The sequence below is a fragment of the Dermacentor albipictus genome, chromosome 8 (assembly GCF_038994185.2).
Source record: "Dermacentor albipictus isolate Rhodes 1998 colony chromosome 8, USDA_Dalb.pri_finalv2, whole genome shotgun sequence".
Classification (NCBI taxonomy): domain Eukaryota; kingdom Metazoa; phylum Arthropoda; class Arachnida; order Ixodida; family Ixodidae; genus Dermacentor; species Dermacentor albipictus.
In genome coordinates this window covers 18,821,750-18,844,042 of record NC_091828.1, presented here as the reverse complement: position 1 = coordinate 18,844,042, position 22,293 = coordinate 18,821,750, and the positions used below count along the sequence as shown (strand labels likewise).

Sequence of the window (22,293 nt, the reverse complement as noted above, 5' to 3'; positions counted from 1 at the left end):
GCAAAGGAAGACGTCATAAAAATATATTTGAGACGACCACCATAAGTATACAAGCAGAGAGAACGAGGGCGAACAAACGAAACACCGCAGAAAGCGCCCGTACAACTCACGAACTGTAGCAGACGACAGGCGCGAGTCCGTGCCCTGACGTCACGCGAGCGGCGCTCGCAGCGCCGCTCGTGTTCGTTCTCGGGGCTAATAGCCACTGAGCAACCACGGCGGGATTCAGCACAGATCAACATCCCTAATTCGTTAGCTTCAGTGGGAAAGAAATACACTTGATTCTGTTCAACAGAAACTCAATTGATAAAAAAACATTTTCCAGACTTTCACATACTGGAACCGAGCTGTAATAAGTGCTGGCTTACTAATTCGGTGTTCCATATAAGAGTAAACCGTACTGTATAGTATCTTGATTTCTATGTACCTAGGTTACCGATAGCATGCTACATTCTTGTTATGCAATGCTAGGAGTCTCACAAGCTTGTGCACCACTATGTTTTCTTGCCCAAAAATTTGTAAAATTTTGTGAATAATTTTCCAGTATTCGACACAATATCGATACGAAATGTACTATTCGGTATTAACGTACCCCTTTCGAAAAGAGTTATTTTTTTTATATATCTTGAATACTGAAATTGAGATAGAGCTGGGCTGATGCAATATGACAGCAGACATGCCTCAGTGATCTGCAGGCCAGAAAAAAAGCAACTGCTGTGCAACGAGTATGATAAGCATAATGTGCAAACAAGAGCAGAAGTACTCCCGAAAATACATACATACATTACAAAGAAAACTGAGCGTGATACATGGAACTTGAGCAACTGAGTGGCATGCATGACATGTGGACAAATTTCAAAAATGTAACTAAAAAAAAGGTACGTAGGAAGAGGCGTTTTAATTAAGTTAATCTTGTAAACTATACGTCTGGAATGCCAGATGCATCAATCATACTTTAAGTGGTGCCTTGGCAAGCAAGAAAAGCGCAGAACTCGTCTATTACTGACTACCCAAATATGTAAATAGCCAAGACATGTCATGTACGAGGCGTGTACTGCTGCCAAGCTCCTCTCTCGCAGCTCGCCTCTGGACACGCTGCACCTTCTGGTGCCGGCACCCCGAAGTCAGCGCATACCCAGTGGCACATAGACAGCAAGCCAAATCAAAGAGGTTCATTGCAGAGTCATGCATACCCTCTGGCACGTACCCAATTCGCCATCAAAAGAGGTTCACTGAAGAGCAGCAGATACCACGGGGCATTATCCACGTGAAGGGCCCACATTTTAGACTGCACTACTTTTGGAATCTGCCCACATTTTTCGCAAGATAGCTAAATAGCCAAAAAGCAAACTGGTCCGCCAATGTCAAAAACACTATTCATATTAAAATGAAGGATGTAGTCGAAGTTCCTGTGCTAGCTCCTAATGATGTCAAGCGATTTGGACAGCGACTGGTTGGGACTTCAGTAGAGTTTCAGTGATGCGATCACGCCTGATACAAATTTTTGGGATGATAAGAATTTTTGAAAAGTTGCAGCCCAAGTTCATTAGCTGACGTCTTGAATTTTGAATGTTGTGAACCATCTTTTGTGCTGCGGCAGGTGACATGAACGACCCAGTCACCGCACGATCCCTGGCAAAGCAGGCGTGCTGATGTTCTGGTCACATTCATGTTGCCAGGGCACCTAAGTCACTCCCCCTCTGATCTCTCGTGCTTACAGCGATACCAAGATGGTGGCACTGCATCAGCGGAAAACCGTCCGATGAGTGGTGCAACAGCACCTGCCCAAGCCCGATTTCATTCTCAATTTCGAAGATGACGTACTAAAAAGGTGCAAGTGTCTCAAGTTCCCCTGTGCATTTCTTCGTAATATCTTGCCATGAGATACAGCAAGTTCATACAAATAAAAAATATATATATAAAATATAAAAAATTTGACCAGGTCACCCCTCGCATCGCCGCGAACAATTTCACAATTTGTTAGTTCTTAAGTGATATGAATTTCTTGCGTATCCGAAGAGATTCATATCTTCAAGATTCTATTGCCGTTAACAGGTTAGAGCTAAATGAGCATTACCCTGCATGATGAACCAAACATGCTAAACTTCTTTGAAATCTGTAATGACACCAACATACCAGCACTGTGATTCACATGTGAAAATTGAGGAAAGAACTTTAACCATTTTTCATTTCCACTAATATCCTTTAGCCACCAAACTTGAATCCTTATAACCTTACACTTTTATTCTAAATCTTAAATTTAAATTCTAAATTACTTATAATGTTTATAAACTTGGACCTTATATCTTTTAAACACTAAACTTGAATCTTTTTAAATACTTCACTAAACTTGATGAATTAGTGCTGCTCTCACTAATAAACAACTGTAAATGATAGAATCCCCAAATTTTCCATCTTCCTGCCCCCTTTAAAACCAAGACAGCAATCACCTTCTTTCTTAGTCAGCCCTGGGTTTGGACACAAGGAGACCTCAGGTACATTCACTGTTCTCGACGAATTCAGCATGCCGTCTTCCACAGATGAAGGAGCAGCGTGAACCGCACTTGAGGACTTTGCAGCTGCCTTGACTTCAGACTGCGTGTCTGGTTCCATCCGAGCTACTTTGGCTGCAACAAGCTGCTCCATCACGGATGGCATAAGATGCTTTTTGCCGAGACAAGTTTTGCCTTGTGAGCCTAGAAAGACAAAGGAGGAGCGTAACAGGGCTACAAATGACCCAAGCTTGCCAAGTGCTCGATGCGTTTGATGTAGCAGCAACTTCACAACATACCTGCGAGCCCATGTACATTAAAATTTTTAGAAGCTTGGATACGCATTACCGATGGTTGTTGAGAAAGGGGGAGGGAAGACTGCATTTTTGTAACAGCTTGCTCTGAACACATGCCTTCTGAGGGATACATCTGCACTTTAATAACCATGCTTTACTTTACTGCTTTACTAGACACAGCACACAAACTTGGAACAGTTAAGACTGAAAAGCAAGACATCGTTTTCAGTTGGCTATTTCAGCGACTTAGCTGTTGCCAAATTTGCCTGCTTCAGAAACTTGTCTCTATAAACTTCCTCCGAGCAAGTACACTGGGGTTCTTTCACCATCAGAAGACTTCCCACGGTAGAATCAGAGACCGATGAGCGAAACCTTTTGCCGAACAGAATGTACTTTTTCATAGAGCTTGACACATTTGTAATAGTATTGAAAAACGAGCCGAAATTTGTAAACATTACATGAAATTCAGGGGAGGTGCCAAGTTCGCTACACAAGGTTCAGATTCCTGTCTCACATGCACCAGTGGGTCACATGTCTCTTCATTTTTTCTGAAGGACCACAGCACCAATTTATTATTTCCATCCAGTGACAACTAAGCATGAACCATTGCAGAGGCATGACAGCATTCAAAACTAAAAGCATCAAATCCATGCACTACCCTTTGCTGCAATGGTAGCTGAAAAACTGCAGTATCCAAGTTCTCTCTAGTAACTTTCGCAGAAAACATTTATGCCGTAATACCTATTGATCACTCATATATTTAAAGAGAAATTATTTACCTGTGTTAGTACAATATCCTTCTACAATATCAAAAGAGCCACTGCTACATCAGGATAAAGCGGAAAGGAAGCAAAAAGGCAGGACACTGCCTTGAAGTTCTTGCACCAGCTCATCATGACGTCATAGATTTTAATGGCACCTGCTCAAGCACAGCTAATTATTTATGGACAAAGATCAAGTATGCTGTATTATAAAGAAGCCAAAGACTGAAATGAGCAAGTTTCAGGAACATTTACGGATCTACGTGAAACCTACCTGCTATTGAAATTGTCAACTATACAATCGCACACTGGCACTTGGGTTACAACGTCAAATTGAAAAAGGGAACGTTGAACGGCTTTCTCTTTCAATAATCAACCTATCACTGCAACATTCATACAAATAAAGTTTTTAAAGAATGCTTTATCAGACTTGTATTTCTTAAGTGTATCTTTATTGCCCCTACCGTGTGGCCACGTGTCCTTTGCTTGCAATGCCTTTTGCTTGCTTCTGCATATGATATGAATTCACGTGCTTTCCTCTCTTCACAAGATACATGCACTCTCAATGTTGGTTACTATACAAGAGTTCTCAGGGTTGCCAATATGAATGTCTAGTTTGACGATCTTTTGACTGATTGACTGAAAAGACTGATTTTGGCTTTGAAGTTCCCTATGTCACTCACTTGAACCTGTCACTGCCATGTGGTAAATATGCAGTGTCGATTTCACGGCAGATACGAGAGAATTATGTTAGTGTTATGTCACGCCTCTTTGAGGACCCGGATCCATGATATAAACCCCATTCACCACATTGCAAAATGTTTTGCAAGAGCTCGTTCGACACACACCCTGTCTCTTCAAGGAACAAAGTGCAACCGGCGGCAGTCCGCACTAGAACACCGTTAGTTGCACTAAATATACATACAGTTAAACCTTGATATAACAAGCTTTCATGTAATGAAATTCTCAATATATTGAAACATTTAACTTCTATAACTTCTTGTCCATGGAACACCATGTATTTATTATGTTCACCATGGCTGAACATAATGAAGTTTGTTTATATAGAATTTCAATTAAATGAGATTTCACTGACACTGCGAAGAAATACCTAGACAATAAATGGAAACTTCCGCAGATGCAGATGGTGAAATGGCTGAATTACAAGCGACTGCTTGCGAACAGACCTGTCAAATCACATGCCGCACAAACCCCAAAGTGGAGCAGTGCGATGTTCCACCCAAATTCCAAGTGTCATAAAATACTTTTGCGCCTCGCATGCTGTGTTCTTTGGCTGCGAGTGAAAGTGTGCAAGGGGGAGTCGAGTAAAATGGCGGCTTGATAAAAGCGGTTTTCCAGTTCCTTTCCACGCAAGCGAGGGAAATCGAGGTGGGTGGGAAGAGAGCGAGTTCACAGTGATGTGATCAAGCACGCACGAGAGGAGGAGTGGGGAGGAAGTGCGAGCAGCTTGGCTTTTATACCCTTTTCTAGCGTGGCCGTGGCAAGAAACGCATGGTTGTCAGCACAGCAGAGCATGTATATACGCTATATGCACACCTTCCTTTAATAAAGGTAATCTGCCGCATGTGAGTGGACATGGCAGCACCGCTGTGACTATGTCACCTGAAGTTCTGCTTCTTGTGCAGGCGTTCTACGGATGTCTTTGCTTTGGATCGTTCATGGTGCTCTTTTTCCACTTGATGGACACGTCTTCAGGCACAGCACTCTGCTGCATCTGCACATGGGCGTCAGGATCAACGCACCTTCGACATTAGACACACAAGTCGTACTGCACGTGGACAATACGAGTCCCGCCTACATTTCTCGTGGAGTGAGGTCAACAGATGCCTGTGTGATCACCTGACCAACACCTTTGAAAGGGATGCCGGCTTCATTCACCAGCAGTGGACACGGCAGCACCGCCGCGACAATGTCAGCCGAAGTTCCGCTTCTTGTGCAGGCTGGTAAAAGCAAAAATGATTTCTGCAGCGATTACATCTGCTTATTAGTGCTGCCGTGTCCACGTACCCTTGGTTCTTGTGTCACTGAATGCTTATCCATAATAAGCCTGCTACTGAAACTTTATGGGGATATCGAAGAAAACACAGGATCTAGCAATAACATGCTTGAGCAGCTCATACAGTCTCAAAAAGAACTACTTGCGAAAGTGACGGAAATTAGAGATAAGCAAGCAACATCAGAGGCCTCCCTCTAGCAGGATGACAGTAGACTTCAAGCTACTGAAAAAAAATTGAATCCATAGGCTATGTTTATAAGCAACTTTCAGTATTTGACTGTGCTGTGAGTAAATTTGATGGTGAGATCTGCCTGTTGGCTAAAAGAATTGATATAGAAAATCGCTCAAGGCAAAATAACCTTATAATTAGAGAAATCGCTGAAGCAGACAAAGAAATAGATGAAGATCTCATGCACAAATTAAATTCTGACATTTTTGATCAAATACTCAAAGTCAAGTTGAACTTAACATATCCACAGGCTTGGTAAGAAGACAAACGGAAGAAACAGGCCAGTTATCTTGCGCTTTGCTGATTTCAGGGAAAGAAGGCGCTCATCAGTTGCTCAAAGGTTAAAGAAAAACACATTTCAGCAGTCAAGGAAAAAAAGAGGGGTGCTAGAGTCAAGCTTATCTTTGACAAGTTGAAGATTAATAAAACCGTATATGCTTGGGATGACGAAAGTCAGACTGTATGCGTGCTCAGATCTTTCGATAAGCAGGGATGCGTGACTTTAACCAAACGGCCTTGCGTGTTTCAAGATCATAAATCTTAATGCCCGTAGCATACTGAACATATTAAACGTGTTAGAAAGTATCCTACTCGAGCATTTTATAGGCCTCCCAGCTCTACGATAGCATAATGGGAAAGTTTAGAGCTTTTATGGAAAAATATTCTTGTCAGAAATATAGCATATGCTTGATTGGCGACTTTAATTTATCTACAATCAATTGGGTATAGGTGGATCCTGGCTCGTGTGAACCTCAGACCTGTGAAGAATTGCTTAATTTAGCCTTCTGCTTTAATTTATCTCAAGTTGTCTCAGAACATACTAGGGTATGTGTGGATACTTCCTCTATCCTAGATCTTGTATTTCTTTCTGAGCAATTCCGTCCCTATCTATCTCCTGGATTGAGGATGGAATGTATGACCACAAAATGATTATCACATGTCTTAAGCTTGATGCAAGAATCTCAGAGGACCGATTGAGAAGGATTATCCCGAATTTTAAAGAAGCTAATGATGTATGCATACTAGATCACCTTGCTTCATCATTTGAACATTTCATTACCATCTGCCATTCTGGTGAGAGTGCTGACAAACTTTGGGATCATTTTTCCAATGTGGTTCAACATTGCAGAAATTCCTATGTTCTGCATCGTCTTTACACTAGAAAAAGAAAACCATGAAAAACCAGATACATTTATCATGTAAAGAGAAGATTAAAATGAAGGCGTCAGGCGCTTGCGCAGTCTGGTCGCCCACAAACCAATAATGTTATCAAGAATATGAGCCAGGAATTGAAGCAACTTAGCAAAGACTCAAAATCTAACTTCTTCAACACTACCTTGGCATCATTCCTCACAAATGCTCCCAGTAAATTCTGGAGATACGTCAATCCCTCATCTTGCACTGCCAGTATGGTTAATACTTTAGAATGAGCTCAGCCACTTGACATTCTTTTTACTGCCGTTTACACTAGAGATGACGGCTCCACACCTAATTTTACTGAAGTTCCCAATACCCCCTATGAATGACATTGAAATAAATGAACAGGGTGTATAAAATCTTAATCTCATATTGAACACTGATAGTAAGAAGAGTCCAGGGCCCGATAACATTCCGAATGAGTTTTTTGTATGGATATGCGGGGTGGGCCACTCAATACCTTACAGTTACCTACCAGTCTTCAATTTCTATTGGCTGTTTCCCATCTGCTTGGTGGTGTGCGAAAATTGTTCCAATTCACAAAAGTGGTAATCAGTTGGATGTTTGTAACTATAGACCTATTTGATTATTTAGTACAGGTGCCAAAGTACGAAAACATATTGTCATATCTTGCATACCTTGCCTATTTCAATATCCTAGATCGCTGCCAACATGGTTTCCATAAGCAGCACTCGATCGTAACTGAGTTGGTTGAATTAACTTAGATTTCACAAGTACCTTGAATGAACGCAAACAAGTAGGCATAATATTCCTTGACTTTGCCAAAGCTTCAAATCCTTCAAGCTTCAAAAGCTTCAAAAATCCACTCATCACTAAATGGTTTTCATCTTATCTTTCCAACAGAGAACAGCATGTTGTGCTTGAAAACGGTTGCTGTGACCCCTCAGCGGTACTATCTAGTGTACCTCAGGGTAGCATTTTGGGTCCACTGCTCTTTTTCATTTTGATTATTGATAAGCCCAATAATATTACAGTGCCCATTCGGCTGTTTGCAGACAAATATGTCTTATGTAACAAAGTAGAAAATCCCAATGACCAGATTCTTCTTGAACAAAATTTGCAAAATACTAAAACAGTGTGACACATGGCAAATGGTATTAAACATAAAGAAAACTGTTGTCATGTGAGTTACAAAAAAAGAAAGTTCTAATTCATACATACTCCATTGACAACACTTCCTCAACAAGGGTTTCCATTCATAAATATCTTGATGTTACTATTAGTTCCGACTTAAAATGGAATGATCATATTGATGACGTATGTACCAAGTCACACAATGCACTATGGTCCTTAAGAAGATGCATTCACAGTACAACTCCTGAAATAAAAATTCTGGCATACAAAACGATAATTAGACCTATCTTGGAGTACGCCAAATAATATGGGACCTTACACGGTAACAAATACATCTAAACTTTATAAAATTCAACTCCTCACATTAAGTTTTTTTTACAATAAGTATCGGTAGCATGAGTCCTCTTCAGAACTTAACAAAACTGCCAATCTCCCTTTATAGGATCTAGAACTTACCTTGAAAGATTAAAATTTATCTTTCTTTTCATTCATGATCTCGTAAGCATAAATAAAAACAATTATTTTAACATCCAACCACACTCCTATTTTAGGCACAGACATAGTATGTACATCGCCCCTCCCTTGGTATTCGGTGATTGTTTTAATTTTAGTTTTTTTCTTAAGGCCACCAATGAATGAAATGGGCTACCAGGAACTATAGTGAAACTATCAATTTCGGAAAAAGTCTATATTTTACATAATTTGACGCCTGTGACCTTTATTGTTCATGAGTATATCTCTGCAATGAATTTTTCAGTAAGTGTTCGTCCGTTAGAATATTCATTCAACTAGAAAACAATAATAGAAGTGCAATGTTTCAATCGATACTGTTTGTTGCCGTTGCTAGGATTTGCAACGCTTTTGTATGTCTTTCTATGCAACATTTCTGTACGCAAATTTTGTGTGCCTTTGTGTACAACACTTTTCTATGATTTTGTATGCCTAGGTATTGCTATTTTTAGTAAGTTTTCATGTGTCACAATATCCTTACTAGAAAATCAACATTAATGTATGATGTTTCATCTGCACAGCTTGTTATTTTGCAATTTCTTTTTTCACACTTCCTGGCAAGGAATGTAACGCTTTTGTATGTTCTTTCTGTATTTATTCCACTCCTGTAATGACCCATCCTGGGTTGACAGTATCAATAAATAATAATAATAAATAACATGTGCAAAGCGTGGGCATGCTGAGATGCCATGGCATCATATGCACTGTCTTTCCACATGTTTAGTACTGGAGGTTGCGTAATCTCCAATTTCGAAAACGTGTTGAAGCGAGAGGCGGACGAAGCAGTCGCTCCCCGCTGCCAGTGCTTTTCATAGTAGCGTCGTCCCACTGCGGGTGACATTATCAGCCACAGGGACAGAATGGGTGCGATAGTATGGCTGCCTTTACTTAATTCGTACCAGCAATGTGAAGAGATCATTGACATTGCATGAAACCGCATCTTTCATCATTGATTCAGAAATTCAACAAAATGAATTTTTTTCCCCATTCTCATTTGCTTTTTTTGCTAGGCCGATAATTAGGAAAATTTTGCTGCCCCTTCCGTACGAGTTAAATCGATGGGCAACTGTACTTATTTGCATAAAAGATCAAATTTCAATAAAACAGTATTTAGATATAACAAAGCAAATTGCCTATTTTACTGACTTCATTATATTTAGATTTAGGTGTATATGTACCACACACGCGCGCACGTACACACACACAACACACACACAGATATGTGCTCTTCTAAGCACTCTCATCCCCTTTGTACCTCTGCGATGTGGCCAATTTCCTACACTTTATGCGCACACTCTTTTTCACAATTGACGCTCCTAGTGCCAATGCACTGATATTGTTATGGGGATGTTGGGAATATAGAAAGAGTGCATTTACAATATATATACAAAATGAGTCGGAGTAGCTAAGATGGCTGACCACTAACAACACGCAGCAGCTAGCGTCCCGCGATCTTCCTCTCTCTTCTTTCATCCTTCCGTAACAATATTGTTACGGGGGAAAAAGAGGACAATGTCGACATTTTGATTTTGTTGTCAAGGGGCTTGTACAGAAGCTTTATCACTCCAACAAGGCTCTGTGTTCGAGACTGAACGCCCGATTGATTTAATAATTCAAACGGTGAAGACGACAAAGCGGCAACAGCCTCTCGGGATTCTCTACTGCTGTTTATGTATCTCTTAAATACATTGTGTAAATAGTTTTATATCTGTGACAATATATTGCCTATCATTCAGGTACCTACCTGTACAGCCTACATGGTCGCATGGCTGCAACATAGAACTGTGGCAAGAATAAGTGCTAAGCATAAAAGAAGAAAAATAAAAAATTATGGGGTTTTACGTGCCAAAACCACTTTCTGATTATGAGGCACGCTGTAGTGGAGGACTCCGAAAATTTCAACCACCTGGGGTTCTTAACGTGCACCTAAATCTAAGTATACATGTGTTTTCGCATTTTACCCCCATCGAAATGTGGCCGCCGTGGCCGGGATTCGATCCCTCGACTTGTGCTCAGCAGCCTAACACCCTAGCCACTGAGCCACCACGGCAGGTTTAAAAGAAGAAGAACAAGAAGGTGACTATAGTTTTTGAACAGCCTCAGTCTGCTTTCGGGGATACATCTTGTTGCTATCAACTTGCTGTCATCTTTCACTTAGTTGTCTGCTATGCTGCCAAATCGGGCCTCACAATGCGCACCGGCACAGGAGGTGACCAAGCGAGCCAGAGCAAGTGTCAGAACCCCGCAATGTCCTGCTCCCTCCCTCGTGGCTGCTTTCTGCACTATGATGTCATGACACACCAAAAACATTACCGAAACTGGCTGTCAGAAAGCTAATTAAATTGTTTAGGGAAGTCTGAGGACTGCCAGTATTTTTGGGGGGCTTTCTTCATTTAACACACAAAAAATTAACAGCTGAAGACATGACCTCAATACCCTTGCGTTCGAATGAATGGCACTGAAGCATACCCTAGCAAACTCACATATTTATCAAAATGGGAATTCATATAATACAGCTCAATAAATGTGCAGTAAAAGTGGAAAACAAATTTCATTTCTCAAATGCATCGCTTGGTATCAGTGCAAGTGAAGAGGCCGCCAGCCTAGCATAGTACATTCTGTATGCAAGACCCCATTTCTGTTCACAATGGTGATCCGAAAACACTGCTGATGTTCAGCAAGGAAGCGATGCAAGCTACAAAAGCCACAGCCACACAACCACTGAGGCTGGTCACAAAGCTTGCCATGCTTCGTCTTCCAGTTCTTTTCATTGACAGTAGTTTATGCAAACCATGAGTATGCAGTGCACCCTTTGGATCTTGAATGACCCAAATTGTGTGCTGAAAATTTGCTACAGTGGCTTTGAAGTTCCCCACATCCTGTCGAAACAAGGCAACACAAGTGCTACAACATCAGATAGTAAAAACCAGAGTGAAGAAAATCATTATGAACATGGTAGCACAAGACCAGAGGCAAGACAAGCAGAAGACCAGCTTGGCGCTGCATGAAGCTGTATTGTGCTGGGTCTGAGTGTAGTTCCCTCGTAGCCATGACAAATGTCCACACACCAATGGATTGTAGCATATGTTGTTGAAAAAATTCCGAAATTTAAAAGGACACCCGAGGTCTCACAATGAATTTCCAAGGACTAAAGCAGTGTTCAGTATGAACACGTGAAAAAGTAACAGTGTCTTCCTCAACAAGGAAAAAAAATTGTTTTTTTTTGTATGCATGTGACAAATTACAATTAAGCCACCACCAATCCATAATTACCAGCAGCGTGAAAGATGAAGACGGAGAAAGAAATTACATAGGCGAGCGATGGCTTGTGTGATTTCTTTCTGTCCTTGTTGTTCGTGGTGCCCATAACCATGAAAGAGCACCTACTAACCTTCAACACTGATCACCTGCAAAAGGGCAATTCTTACCACAACACTGCTAACTGGATTAGACTGGCTTGGCCTTTGGTCAATATTATGGGTAAATGTACAAACATGATCCAATAAGCAGTGCTGAAAGAAATATTCTAGGATTTTTCAGCACTTCATGAAATTCAGAGCAGTATATTGATAATCACATGTTTCAATCACCACTAGCAAACCTGAAATATGGCACGTGACCCTATAACAGGCAGTGACTTGCTGGAAACCATCTTCAATGCATATTCCTATAGTGAGGAAGCTTTTTTGTTTGTGGTGGAATGGTCACAGTTGCAGCACATACTTTCACTGGGCTTCACACACAGCACAGAGAGTACGATCCCAATAATTCAAAGTAATCAAGAGCACATACTAACTTGTGCTTGGACAGCTGTGTTCTTGTGAACCTTGGACAACTGAAGAGGCCTGCGCCCGAACACTGCTTCCCTGCAGAACCAAAATGCAGTTACCACAAACACGTTGGCCACAACAGAAAAAAATTTGATTCTCAGCTGCACACCTCAGCTGCACACAAGCACTTTTGGTCCATTCAGATGCAACAAGCAGCAAATATTTGCTGTCTATGTTAGAAAGAGTTGGGCCCAAGAAAGAACGAACACAGGAAAAAAATAAGGTAGATGGAAAGAGCGCAAACAATCAACTGGTTTTATTCGTTTTGAATCTGCATATATAGGCAGTGTTCACATGCGACAAAAAAAAAAAAGGAAGGGAGGGAAGGAGGAGGAGAAGGAAAATCAAACCTGCCTCATGTCAACACAAGCTGCACAGAAAATTGTGTTCAGCATAATAAAGGCAACAGAAGTATCGCTTATGCAGTCGTTGCCCTTTTCCTTGATATAAAAGCTTCCAAAAGCTCACGCGCTATTTTGTTTTTGCTTTTGCCTAGAATCTTAATGTTGTTGAAGAGTGGTCTACATCCTTTACATGCAAGGCAATGAGTGGGCAAGTGTGCTCCTTCTCTTTTCCGAATTGACAATGCATGCTCGCCTGCAAACTCATGCACGCAGCGCCCTGTTTGGGCCACATATACTCGCCCACATTTGAGCGAGATCTGATATACCACGCCAGTGGCCCATTTCATGAAAGTTTCGGCATGCTTTATTCTGCAACCGCTTCATCTGGCTCCTTCTCCACTGATTTTCGGGCACAACCGAGCGAGCTTATTTGGAGAAGAACTACAGGGACACCATGGCGTTTCGCCACTTTGTTTTTATGTTGTGGGCAACTTGGTGCACATATGGCACAACAGTGGCTTTCTTTCTGAGCAAGCACTCAGTGGTGCTGCCACGTTTTTTCCTTTTTTTTTTCCTTCTTAAGAAAGTTCTCGGCCACTGCTGTGATGACTTCGTAGGAGAAGCCGGCTGGAAGCAGCCTGTTAATTTGATTATGGAAGCTGTCTTGCATTGCACTGATTTTGTGAGAGGAGATTCCAGACACGAACTTGCAATCACCCTTTTAACTATCTTCGAATGCGTAGCATAAGGTAAAAGCTCTCTCTGTGCTCATGGTCCATACTGCCGGCAGATATGATGCAAGCCGAACTGGAATTTAAGATCTAAAAACTGCAACAAACAGTTAGTAGGAAGTTCGTGTGTGAAAGCCAAACCCTTTCCATATTGTCTAAAAAGGGTTAGAATACTGCTCACTGAATCAGTGTAGGTTAACATACTTTGTTTGGATACAACAACTAAAAAGTTGTCAACATATCTAAAAGCTTTAACCACCTGTATAAAACTCATGATTTAGGGAGCGGTCAATGTCAGCTAAAAATATATCACACACAGGATTGGGGTGACACGTGAACCAATACAAATGCCCTGCCATTGCATGTAAAAGTACTTAAAAGATATAAAGGCGGCTTGCAAAATTTGAGCAAACACATGAAGCTGTCTACTGGTACCCCAGCGGAGTTCTGAAACCCTATTTCACCATTCCTTTCAATGCGTTCTCTGATGGCTACGAACTATTCATCATGAGGCACCGAATAAAACAAATCGTTCACATCAACAGAAAAAACGTAGCCAACATGAGCATTAGTATTCAATTAACGTATGTGGTATCCTGTGTTAACTTCTGGTTTCGGTTTTGGGTCTTTACATCAGGGCGCCACTCAGTGCCAAACGCTGTAAGTTGCCTTCCTGCATCCCCTCGGAGAAATAAAAGTTCATTCTTTGTCTGGTCCCCGACTGGAGCAGTCCGGCTCTTTTCTTGCGGCGCTGCGCGCCCCGGCCGTTTAGGCCTCATGCCGTAACCCTTCCGTCCTGCCGCCCCATCGAAGCTACAACAAAGTGGCGACGAGGTAAACCACTCACTTTACGTTTACGGCCCCTTGCCTTTCTACTTCTGCTGCTCCCCTCCTTCCGACATGCAAGACGCTACGTCCACTTCGGCGTCGTCCACCGCAACTCCCCCGCCTTTGTTCTCCGTGCCCAGCATGGCGTTTGCACCACCCATGCCGCCTTTCCTTGCATTACCCGGTACTCCTTCGATACCGTGGCTCACACGGAAACATTCTTTTTGCATGTTTCTTCAGGCGACCGGATGCGAAGCATTAGAAGATGAGAGGAAGAAGGCCATTTTACTGAGCAACTTAGGCTTCGAGGGGCAGCGTCTCTACTATGACCTCCCGTCGCAAACGGACCAGACGGCCGCTACGTTCGAAGACATTCTTCGCATCTTCGACCAGCACTATGAAGAAAGCTCAAATCCCCTGGTGCACCGCATTATCTTCCGGGACAGGAAGCAACTACCTGGGGAAACCTTCCAGGACTTCGGCATCGCGCTACAAAGGCTAGCGCCTGCTTGTGCGTTCGGGACTTGGCACGACGAGTCTCTTTGCGACCAAATTCTCCAAGGCGTCGCATCAAAAAGAGTTCGAGAACAGCTACTGTACGAAGGATCGTCCCTCACGCTCAAGAAAGCCGAGGAAATCGGACGAAGCATGGAGCAAGTTGACAAGGAACTTGAAGTCTTCAGCAACTCGTCTATTCAGCACGTCTCGACACAACGCCAAGATGGCGTCGCCAGCCATCTCCTTCCTCGCCCGGGGGCGCAAAATGGCGGGCACCGCCCCCCTTCTCCCTCGACCCGGCACCTTCAAGATGGCGATCAACGGCGTGGCGGGCAGTCGCATCGAGCGGCCGGCCAACGTGACGTACGGCCCGAACTCTGCGAAGCCACTGGAGAACTCGCACCCCATTGTTACCGATGTGGTTCACCTCGCCACATCGCATCCGATCCAGCCTGTCCGGCAAAGCACGTTACCTGCCGTGCGTGCGGAAAAGTGGGACATTACGCTTCGGTTTGCCGTTCGAGAAACCGAACGCAGCGACAGCCTCCTGCTCGAACGCAGCTTGTTTCCGTTACCGCTGATACAGAATCAGCCTCTACAGTCCCGTTTGTGCTTACAATTCAAGCACCGAATTTCCACCCGGCAACATTTCGCGCCGAAGTCCTCATTGCGAATACTACACTCAAGTTGCTCGTGGACACAAGAGCTACAGTGTCGCTGATGAACAGCTCCCTATACGAAGAACATTTCAAGGTTTTTCCATTATCTCCTTTGAGTCTTCGACTCAAGAATTATTCGCAGCAAGAAATTCTACATTCAGGACGTTTCTCCGTGCTCGTCAAGTATCACAACAATGCTGCAATAGTGACATTTCACGTCACGAACCAAGGCAATTCTCTTCTGGGCTTAGATGCCATTCAAGCTTTGGGAATTGACATTCAAGGGTCTTCGCTCACATGTCAGGTATCAGGACTTCCAGCCGACGCAAGCATTCAGCCTCCGTCTCTTCCGCACAACGCTCCATCAGAGTTCGCCCATCTGTTCTCAGGGCAATTGGGACCTGTAAAGGGCTTCGTCCACGACGTTCGTCTCAGACCTTCTGTGCAACCAGTCTCAGCGAAACTGCGTCCTCTGCCTCTGGTTCTCCGGGAGCAAGTCTCCGCCGAGCTGCAACGCCTGGAATCAACTGATGTCGTCGAACGAGTCACTGCGTCCGAGTGGATTTCTCCGCTCGTCGTTGTTCGAAAGAAGGACAATTCCATTCGACTTTGCGTCGATCTTCGAGACCCCAACAAGGCTATCATCATTGACGCCTTTCCACTATCGAGAGCTGACGAACTGTTGCATCGACTCGCTGGTGCTACTGTCTTTAGTAAGTTGGACTTGCAGTCCGCTTATCATCAGGTTTTATTATCAGAGAAAAGCCATGAGCTTACTACTTTTATAACTCATGACGGTCTTTTCCGCTTCAAGCGTGTGTGTTTCGGTTTGGCATCTGCGCCATCCGCTTTCCAGCAGATCATGTCATCTGTATTGAAAGACTGTCCAGGCACCTTGTGCTACCTTGATGATGTGCTTGTATGGGGTCATACTCAACGTGACCACGACAGAAATTTGCAAACAGTCCTGTCGAGGATAAGTAATGCAGGCATGCAGCTTAACCACAAGTGTGTATTCAGTGTCCCAGAATTAACTTTCCTAGGACATAAAATTTCTGCAAACGGCATTTCGCCGATGGATAGTAAAATACAGGCAATCGTGCAGGCACCACAGCCTAAGGACAAAAAGGCTCTACATTAATTTCTGGGCCTCACGGGATATTATGCTAAATTTATCCCGCAGTATGCCGACATAGTGGAACCACTAAAGAAACTCCTAAGGCAAGGACAAGCCTTTGTCTGGGATCGGGATACTGAATGCAGCTTTCAAGCTATTAAGGACGTACTTGCATCACGTCCGGTGGTACGCATGTTTCAACCGCATCTGCCTATTGTTGTAACGGTTGATGCTTCTGACGTTGGCATAGGAGATGTCCTACAGCAAAAATGCGGAAATGAGCTCTTTACAGTAGCTTTTGCTTCCGTACGTTATCTTCCGCAGAGCGACGGTACTCCGTAGGCGAACGGGAAGCATTGGCATGTCTGCTTGCGTGTGAACATTGGCATGTTTACTTGTGGGGTCGACAGTTCACTTTACGAACTGATCACCAAGCTCTAGTCGCATTGCTATCTTCAAAGGGTCCTGGACAGCGACCGTTAAGAATTTCAAGGTGGAATGCAAGATTGCTGTATTACAATTTCTCCATTCAGTACTGTAAAGGTGACCAAAATGTTATTGCGGACGCATTGTCACGCCTACCTGTCCCTCCCAAATGTGAACCAGCACGAGATGAGGAAATAGTGTCTTTAGTTTCACCTTGTATTACAAAGGAGGAATTCCAAGCAGCCACACAGGCAGATCCAGTGTGCCAAGCATTAAAAGACAAAATAGTAAAAGGATGGAGAACTGCGGCGGACCTTCCACCAGAGTTACAGGCGTATGCTGCTGTACAATCCGAAATGTCCTACATGGATAATCTACTTCTCCGAGGTGAATGTATCGTTTCTCCTGCTTCCTTGCGTCAGACACTCCTGTCTATTGCTCATGAAGGTCACTTAGGCATCACGAAAATTGAGAGGCATCTACTGGTGGCCTCACATGGATAGGAAAGTTTAGGAACTGGTGGGAAACTGCTTTGTGTGCCAACAAGCAGATAAATCTGCCAAACCATCTTTTGCGTCATTACAACCTGTCGAATGGCCATTAAGACCATGGGAAAAGTTAGCCATAACCATAATAGGCCCTCTTGCTCGTGCGCCACAGTATGCTCGTTTTGCTTTCGTCATGGTTGACTATCATTCCAAATGGCCCGAAGTTGCTTTTATGCCTTCCGTCACATCGGAAGCCATCATGCACAGTCTCATGTCCATATTCAGTAGGGAAGGATATCCTGATGCTATAGTGTCCGATAATGGACCACAGTTTGTTTCTGCACAGTTCGAAAACTTCCTGAAGGAAAGAGGCATTAAGCATTTCTTATCCTCTCTTTACTACCCACAGGCCAATGGCCAGGTAGAAAGATTTAACCGTGTCCTTAAAGAATTCATACAGATTGCTATTTTGGAACAGCGAGACCTCAGACTTGCGGTCTTAGAATACTTGGCAATTTACAGGTTTACTCCCCATATGACTACCGGTGTGCCTCCAGCTATGCTGCCCCATAGTCGACAACCATGAACTCGGCTGGACGTTGCAAACATGCCTCCAATTCATCCTGAATTCGCTTCTCCAAAGTTGCGCCAGGAAGTGCAGAGTAGAGTACGTGAGAAACAGGAAAATACTATAAGTATGCGGATCGTCGTCGCGCAACTAAATGTCCTCAGTTTCAGCCAGGCGATCTGGTTAGGGTACGTACTTCACGGAAATCTGGTCCTAAATATTCCGGTCCATTCAAGATTTACCGCAAAGTAGGTCGAAGTACTTTCCAGCTTGAAAATGGCAAGCGTTGGAACGCGTCTAAACTGGTGAAGTACTCGGTACGTCAGGAGGAAACAAATGAAAGGAGTCATTTCAATGACGGAACATCCTTTGATGATGGTTTTCCACCTTTTCTTCCAGTTCCTACTGGTACTCATTTTCCTGCTGCAACCCCTTCTTTGCAACCACCTGTCTCACCCCCACCACCTCTGGGTTCACCCCGTGCAGAACAGCCACCTCAACGTCCGTGCGACACTCCTCCCCAAGACACTGCCCCTGAAGGCACTCAGGTCTCTGACACACCTTCCAGTCCCAGTACGAGTAACACTTCTGCTGTTCCTCCTCTACAACCTGAACCAGTCCTCCGTATGTCTACACGCCATAGACAACCTCCGGAACGGTTTAAGGATTATGTTTCCAAGTAGCTTGTTGCCTTCGGTTACTGTCCACAGAGGTTTCAACCCTCCCATGCGAATTCAGCTATTAACGCCAAAAAGTTCTTAACATTAAAAGTCGTTAGCATTCTTACGGGGCGGGACTGTGGAGTGTAAATACCCAATCCACGACAGCCACAGACTGTATCGAGTCAGGCTCAGGGCGAACGAGCCACCCATCAGTGCTGTCCCAGGGGGCACATAGATGTTGGTTACTGTCTACTTTTGCACTTCGTGAATTCTTTGTGTTAACGTTGTGTGCAAGGCTGCATCTCATCGTCCGCCCAAGACGGGTACTGAAACTGCAGAACTGGAGTGCAATAATTCATTCAGTTTTCATGTTGTGCGTTTTTTTAAAGGGGGAAGCCAAAGATACAATTTTCTATTGTGTAAAGATGACATCACTATCATGTATGTTACAGTGCTAACATGTGTTCTTTGACTCGTGACTTTTGTTGCGAGGAGAGCGAGTAGAGCATTTTTTCTTTCAAGGAAGAGGTGATGTGGTATCCTGTGTTAGCTTCTGGTTTCGGTTTTGGGTCTTTACATCAGGGCGCCACTCAGCGCCAAACGCTGCAAGTTGCCTTCCTGCTTCCCCTCGGAGAAATAAAAGTTAATTCTTTGTCTGGTCCCCAACTGGAGCAGTCCGGCTCTTTTCTTGTGGCGCTGCGCGCCCCGGCCGTTTAGGCCTCATGCCATAACCTTTCCGTCCAGCCGCCCCGTCGAAGCTACAACAACGTACATCACCTGAATTTTTTTGTGGCTAATGGGTCTTCAACCTGTACAGCACTGAAATGTTTCTGCGAATACTGGCTAATTAGGAACTGCCACAAACCCTTTTCACTGATGATTGTTCTGAGAAGCACAGAGACCTTTTGGGTTCTTGCAGTGAAAAACACCAAAAGTGCTTTCTTTCTACAATTACTTATTGAATTTGCAAGTCTAGACAATTCAAAATCCCTGCATAGAGCTGCTGCTCTGCTCTTGATTCCCCTTTTTTTTTAATCAAGTGTGAACGCTGCCTATATATGCAGATTTGAAACGAATAAAATCAGTTGATAGTTTACGCTCTTTCCATCTATTCCGTCTTTTTCCTGTGATCGTCCTTTTATACACACAACTCTTCCTAACATAGCCATGCACCAACTCGCCCAGCAAGGTGTTCTAAATACTTGCTGAAAGCCAAAATCCTGTTTCCCAAGCTCTTTTCTTCTTTGAGGCTCGAAATTCTTGGCAGCAAGGTGTCTTTCTTTATTGGCAATAGTGATGGTTTCTTGCGTAAAATCAAACTTGCTGGACAAAAAAAAATCAAATTGTGGGGTTTAACATAGAGGCATAGTGGGGAACTCCGAGTTAATTCTGACCATTTAGGGGTCTTTAATGTGTACCTAATTATGTGCAAGCATTTTTGCAATCCACCCTCGTTGATATGTGTCTGCCATGGCCGGGAGTTGAACCTGTGACCTGAAACTCAGCAGCAGAATGACATAGGCACTCAGCCAGCACAGCAGATAACCACACTGTGTATACCATAGCAGTGAAGCAAAGGCTTTGGCGGTTAAGCACTCCACCACAAAGGCAAGAACTATCAAAATGTGAATGCGTTAGCCTGATAGGTGCTGATGTGCCCTGCACGTGCACATGATGGCGGGGAAGCCACGTGGTTAGCTGTTTAGGCAACATGTAATTTTTCATTTTCATAGACAGGCAAAGTGAGGCAACGCCTGGACATGATAATTACATAGCAGCCAACTTCCTTACTGCACCTCTTCAGGGAATGTGCTGCCACCACTTTTTACTCAAGCAACAGTGCAACATGCACGACATGCAGTGGACTGAACAGTAAATCAGGCTTCAGAGAGAGGTGGAAACCAGCCACACAGAGGAGGACGTTGCTGTGTCATTCTGCCCTGTGCATTTGTTGCATTAGAGTTGTGCACATACGCTTCACCCGAGACACAGTGTTACTAAGTGCATGCAAAGTATGACAGCGGTGCTCTTTTTACCTGTGGCAAGCAGTGACAATGTTCAAAGACAACAATGTTGTGCCTCATCACAACTAGTATTTGGTGTGGTGCAAGAGGGTGCACGCAGGTGAAACCTTGGACCTGAATGCTCTGGCTAGTGATTCACGGTGTTCAAGAAATGAATAAAAAAATAACATTCCGGGGTATTACGAGCAAAAACCACAATACGATTAGGAGGCACACCACAGTGGGGGATCTTGGTTAAATTTCTCAACCTGGGGTTCCTTAACGTGCACCCAATGCACGGTACACCAGTGTGTTCGCATTTAAGCTCCACTGAAACTAGGCCAGGAACAGAACTCGCGGCCTGGTGCTAAGCAGTGCAATGCCACAGCCATTAAGCCATTGTGTGTGGTCATGGCTGGTCCCATTTGATGCACAAGTGAACAATAACGCACTGGACACATCTCTCCTTGCACATTGCACATACTCATACCTGCCAATCTGTGAGCTCCAAAGGTCATAAAAAGTCAGCAGATGTGACTAAGCGGAACGTTAAATGCAGTTTTGTGCCCTGAGCATGCATCTTTTGCGAGATACATATGCACTTTATTAACGACAATCCACCTACAGATGCAGCATACCAAAAGCAAGAAAACTGTGCACAGCAGCGATTGAAAAGCAACGCACCATATTTAAGACCACAGTGACTTTTCTAGCGCGTTTGCTGCTGCCGATTTTTCCAGCTTCAAGTGTCTGGATAAACTTGTCCGATGAGTATATGTTGTCTCGCGCAGCCACGAAAGGGTGGCACAGGCACCCTTTCTTGTACACCATCTTGTACAAGAAATGTACCATCGTACACCAGAAGCTGGAGGACCTCCTGAACAATCCTTATTCACAAGAAAGGCGACGAGTCCGACCCCCGCAGCTGGCACCCTATTATTCTTGGCAACACAGCCGCCAAGCTTTATGCCAAGTGCCAGGGAGGACGTATGCAAGACTAGCTGGGGGAGCACCACATCCTCTCCCCTTGCCACAAGGGGCTTCTTCCTCATGATTGAGTGTTTAAGCACAACTTTGTCCTCCAGGAACGGCTAGACAATGCCCGCAGTGGCCATGAGGACATCTGTGTCACATTCCTCGACTTCACCAACGCCTATGGGTCCATTCCTCATCAGGCGTTGCTGGATGCACTTTGGGGAGCCGGTGCAGGCAATTGATTTGTCGACCTCATAGCCAACCAGTATGCCACCTACCGTACGAGGACCATCGCTGCTGACGGCATCACCCCGCCTCTCCATCCTTGCCAGGATCCGTCAGGGCTGTCCTCTTAGCAGGCTCTTGTTCAACCTCATCGTCGACCCCGTCATTTGAGCCATACAGGGTGGTGATCGTCAACACAACATCCTGGCGTACACCAACGATCTGACACCCTTGGCAACCAGTCCCGGGGTGATGCAGGCCCACATTGATCGTATTGAAGCTCTCGCTTCGGAACTCAGTCTCGCTCTTAACCCCGCCAAGTACCGCTAACTCCACCTGTGC

The 22,293-nt window shown here is 44.0% G+C and overlaps 1 protein-coding gene across 6 annotated transcripts in view; it reads right to left on the bottom strand.

Moving 5' to 3' along the window:
- Nucleotides 1-22,293, bottom strand: part of LOC135919562 (uncharacterized) — a 97,265-nt gene that overhangs the window by 38,950 nt on the left and 36,022 nt on the right. For 2 of the 6 annotated variants that reach the window (XM_070523101.1, XM_065453475.2), the window contains exons 2-3: nt 12,390-12,463; nt 2,451-2,696 (exon numbers count right to left, since the gene is read on the bottom strand). In XM_070523101.1, the coding sequence (XP_070379202.1) occupies nt 2,451-2,696; nt 12,390-12,463 (320 nt within the window). The remainder of the gene's footprint in view (nt 1-2,450; nt 2,697-12,389; nt 12,464-22,293) is intronic. The other 4 variants (XM_065453471.2, XM_065453470.2, XM_065453474.2 and 1 more) reach the window with 2 other exon arrangements.